The sequence below is a fragment of the Montipora foliosa genome, chromosome 6 (genome assembly GCF_036669935.1).
Source record: "Montipora foliosa isolate CH-2021 chromosome 6, ASM3666993v2, whole genome shotgun sequence".
NCBI lineage: Eukaryota > Metazoa > Cnidaria > Anthozoa > Scleractinia > Acroporidae > Montipora > Montipora foliosa.
The window spans coordinates 27,035,932-27,040,931 of record NC_090874.1 but is presented as its reverse complement, the minus strand read 5'-3'; the positions used below and the strand labels follow the sequence as shown (position 1 = coordinate 27,040,931).

At 35.9% G+C, this 5,000-nt stretch overlaps 1 protein-coding gene across 5 annotated transcripts in view; it reads left to right on the top strand.

The window, feature by feature from the left end:
- Positions 1 to 5,000, top strand: part of LOC138007058 (MAM and LDL-receptor class A domain-containing protein 1-like) — a 61,188-nt gene that overhangs the window by 51,828 nt on the left and 4,360 nt on the right. For all 5 annotated transcript variants that reach the window (XM_068853744.1, XM_068853747.1, XM_068853745.1 and 2 more), the window contains 3 exons: positions 2,180 to 2,421; positions 3,276 to 3,363; positions 4,484 to 4,504. In XM_068853744.1, coding sequence (XP_068709845.1) covers positions 2,180 to 2,421; positions 3,276 to 3,363; positions 4,484 to 4,504 — 351 coding nt within the window. The remainder of the gene's footprint in view (positions 1 to 2,179; positions 2,422 to 3,275; positions 3,364 to 4,483; positions 4,505 to 5,000) is intronic.

Genomic DNA, 5,000 nt, shown 5'->3' with positions numbered 1-5,000 from the left:
TTCATATTCAAATTGTACGCAAGTTTTGACGCGTTATTTTGTAACGTACCTTAATATAAATTCAAATGTACAACCGTTAAAAGCTTATTTGCAACTCGAGATGACATGAGAATGTCGAAACCATGTTTTGCAAATTGAAAACTGTCTTGAGAATGCTTTGTTACCCTTAAAGGCATATTGAAAGGTGATAAACGTTACTTTTGAACATATGCTCTTTTGTTCATGTTTTTTTTTTGTAGGAGTCAAAATGAAAGTAAATCAATCCTTTGTTTGACTGCTTCTATAGAAGAAATGTGATAAGCTAACTAGATATCTCTTATTATTATTTTTATTTCGAGGCTATCTATCCTACTGGAAGTAGTAGAAAAACTTAGTAGATTAGAAAAGAATGAAGAAATTACTTACCCGGTCTTTCTTTTTTGGATTTCGACATTGTTTTCACTCGACAGTCGAATTTTTTAATTTGGACATGTTTGACTTTTTAATCCTAACAGGAATTTTGCTGCCGTTGTCTATCATGACTACTTCAAAATTTTGAAAAAGCTTGATCAAGGATACAATGACATAGTTTATCGCAATATTTACAGTACAGTATGTGTGCCCGTGACTGATTCAGTGCACCTCATGTTTAATCTGTCTTAATATGCTGCTCGTGGTTTGCAGATATACACTCGTTTCTTTTCATAGGACCGTCTAACTTTGGGAAGGAGGCTGCGCTCTATTCAGTGTAAAAAAGGTTCTTATAAAACTGAGTGTAATGAGCACCATTCCCAAAGTGACGTCATTTTATCCTCGATTAAGCTATGTAATTAAGCCACCCACCAGGTTGACTCACTTCAACACAAGACGTTAAACGTCTTAGACCGCAACGACGCATTCGAAACTTCAAAAAGCCTTTAAGTGCTCTTTTAGCCATAATGGGAAAAACCAAAAGAATATTATTCAAGCTGAAGCTGAATTAACAAATGGCAGAAGATACTAGCAGAGAGAATATTGATATCGCTCCTAAATGAATTTAGCTGGATTCTATATTAATATCCGGCTTAGAAGATGCAACAGAGGGCAAAAAACGACTTAATTGTAATTATAGTTTAATTAACAAATATGAAACTCTTGTGAACGATTAATAAGATCTTGGTAGAATTTTGGTGGTTACTATATCTAAAAGACGTAATGATTCTAATACGTGATACGATTTTTGCAGCCATTGTAGTTGTACTTAAAAATGAGAATAAGAGGTAATAATAAAAACGAACGCCCTTTCAACGGCTCCAAGCCACAATTCATAATTCCAGAGTACAAAGGAGGATAAATTATCCATATAGTGTGGAAATTTGGGGAATTAAGGGTGAGAGAGTATCCCATTACCATGGGGTTTGATGCCAACGGAATATGACTCGGACTACGTTTTAAGTTTAGGAATCAAATTCCTGATAAACAGGTTCTCAGAGATCAAACACTCAAAATTTCTGGAACATTTCTAACAACTGGATTAGGTTCTTGCAGTTTTTCTAACTACTTGGTTTGTTATTTTACCTACTCCATTAAAAAAGATATATTATCAGGAAGCTATTGAGTTGTAATTACAATGTAGCCTATAGTAAGGAGATATATAATAAGAAATTATTAAATGAAATTACACGAAAAAATAGAATGGAGAAAAGCACATACCAAAAAATAATTAGGGCCCTGATTTATGTTCAATTGCTACAGCACGTGATATAAAAAAGGAAAAGAAAAAAACTCACATCCACACAAAAACAAGCTATACAGGGGTACATTTAAGTGAGTAAGGAAATCAGTACTTAAAAATTGCTTTTCCAAGTATAATTTTAAACGTGTTGTTTCGAATATAAAGAGGAAGGTCATTCAAAAGGTATTTACCAATAACGGAAGGGCAGAATGTTTTGATGTTGGTTCAGTTCTAGCATAAGGAAGAAATAGACGCTGAAAAGATGCATTCCGAGTTGAATGATTATGTTTTTTTGTTTGTTTGTTTTTTTTTTTTTTTCATTAATGCCTTAAGAATCTTTGCGTTGAGGTTGCCATATATAATAATATGTGCATTTTTCTCAATTTTAACACTGTCTTAAAAGCTATACGAAGTGAAACAACTGTGGGGAGCATGGGTAAGTGACCTTCTGGTTTTAATGAGTTTCTCTAAAATTTCTATTGGCAGGGTATTACATGTATATAGAAACGTCCAGTCCTAGAAAACAAGGCGACTATGCAGAACTACTGAGCCCTGCAGTGAGATTCGGTGGCCAAACTTGCCTTCAATTCTTCTACCACATGTATGGAGCAACCATTGGAGGACTTCTTGTTTTCGTGGATAAAAAGAATTTGTTCTCGAAAATTGGCAATCAAGGCAACAAGTGGCTGGACGCTCGTATCAACATATCGAAGTACGGAGTATACAAGGTAAGATAAAATCACCTTCTGTCAAAATTGTGTCTTCGCACTGAATGATGATTACTTCAGGACACAAAATAACAATGCCAGGTTTGATTTCTCGTCTATGGTAGTAATCTTGTAAGAAGAGTTCTCAGAAGTTTTAGACTTGCTTAAGTCAATCCCCGGCATCCGGTTAACACCTCAAAAGAACTTTCAATGTGTAACCCACAGCATTTAAATTTCTTTTTGATCAGAAATTATTTGTTCGAGGGCTTCAGTACGATAAGTTTATGAGGCGTCAATAGTTAACAATTATTGGACAAGGTTGAGCAAAATATCGTGATTTGTCAGTGGCGAGCAGATCAATTATAATTGATCTGCGAGATGCGAGACACTGACAAATCACGATATTTTGCGATAACCGAGTTCAATTATTGTGTTATCATTCGATCATTGACTTTGTTTTTCACAATTTCAAAAAGTTGAATTACTCTCTTACATCTCCGGGAACTGATCCGCCATTTTTCACACAAGAGCGTGGTTTCAATAGGCAATTTTCGAAATATCAAGTGTTCAGCTTGATATTGAGGTAGTGAGGACAAAATTAATAGAAACACGTTGAGATGAATGAGAAAAATATTTGCATATCATCCACTTTCCTTTGTCTTGGTCCTCAGAACCTCTCTTTCACGCTAAATTTTAAGATATCAAAGAAGGCCTATTACGCATGAGCAAAGTATTATATGTAGCAAAACACTTGTAGGCAGTTATTTGCGGGTCACGTGGTGGGCTCTCGGCCGATGAAAGGGAAGGGAAAAATACATCGAATAATAATACGCTGTAGTCTACGACTTACAGAATAAATTTGTAAATAATTGTAGGTGTCATTTGTTGGAGTACGAGGAAGCAGTTTCACCGGTGATATTGCTATTGATGATATTTCTCTGCGGCCAGGACCTTGTTTACCAGGTGCGAAAACAATCATCGTAACTGTTATTGTTGTATTTGCCTAAGAAGAGCCTTTCGAGAAAAAGCAGAAAGGAAGTTTTTAAACTGATTTGAAAAGCTAAATCGAGCTTAAAAGAACCCTAAAAGATGTTCAAAATAGTGCAGTGCCGTAAATGGTTTTCGAGGTGAAGTGCTCATTGAGAATTGGAGCACGTGTTTGACAGACGAGTGTTAGCCTTGGATTTGGTAGTCTTAGTACTAAAAAAAATCCCTTTATAATAACTACTATCAAAAGAGTCGTATAGTAGTTCACTACAGATGAATATTTGTGTCTGCATCTAATTGTGTTGAAAAATGAAAAGAAAATTGTCCATGTTTTTGAGCGTTGGGAAAAGTGATTTCCAAACAGTTTTAGAATATTCTAAGAACGACTGAGAGTCGGTTAAGAATGTTTTTGTTTCATGAGTATTATAAATAAAGGTAAACATATATGCAAAGAGTTGGTTGGTGCGACATCTTTTTCGTATAATTAGAGCAAGTTGTACAATCATTCGACGAGCAACATGATACCCCATCACATGTACAGAAAACGATAGGCTTCGATAGGTTTTCTGGTTACGTCTTCATTGATTATATTGAAATTGTGTACTTTTGTATATACCACACAAGTGAATAGTGCTCCCAGCGCCAGGTGCTCCGGGCGGGCTGATTGGCTAACTCGGAGGTGATTAGCCAAGTACTAGTAATTCACCTTCACCTCGGTGAATAACTGTTAGTTACTCCTATTCTTAACATCTTTATAACGTTTCCAGGCTCAAATAGAAAAAAAGACCAAAACTTTCAGCGTCAGCACCAAGACTAAACGTTTTTTTACATAAAAGCCGAGAAAAAGAAAGGCAGAAGTGTTACTGTGAACGTCGAAATGTCGTCATTGTTTTCATTTTTACTTCAAAAATTTCGTAAAACTATGCTGGGAAGTTCGACCTTCTCCTGGGAGTGCTAGGAATCCTGTTCATGTGAAAGCAAGTACTTAATAACAATTGGCATGTATTGGGGTGAGAAATTGTTTAGCGGAATAGATATAGGTGAATGTTAGATTTTGTTTGATTTCTTTTTGTTCTTATTTATATCTTCCTGGCAGGTCCACCCACGGTCCAACCATGTAAGTTAAAATAATCCTCACTAGTGTCAACTCAGAAACGTTTTTCAGAGACGGAGGGGAGGGGGGGTGGGATGAAGGTTTATTGTGGAGACAGGAAATGGAGTTACTTTGTAGCTCAAGAAACAAAAAGAAGGAATACATGGTGTTTTACAGTGATTTTGAAAAAAAACGGTAGCAATTCACTATAGGCTGGGGTGCATAGCAACGGTTAAACAATACAAACTGTTTCCAGTGAGCTGCTAAAAATAAGCCTTAAATAATTACGCTATTGAGAAGGAATTTCTTAGCATGTCTGCAACTTGTTACAAGCTCATTTCTGTTGTTAAGGGTCGCCAAATGTGGTCTACAAATTATATAGTATTTCTCCCACAGACATTACACTTCTTCGTTACATTTGAATAGGATCTCGCATGCCTAACAATTATTCCTTCTTTTTGGCAGTTGCCTGATGATTGCTTCGTGAGAAGCATGAAACTCGGAGTAGCAAATAAATGTT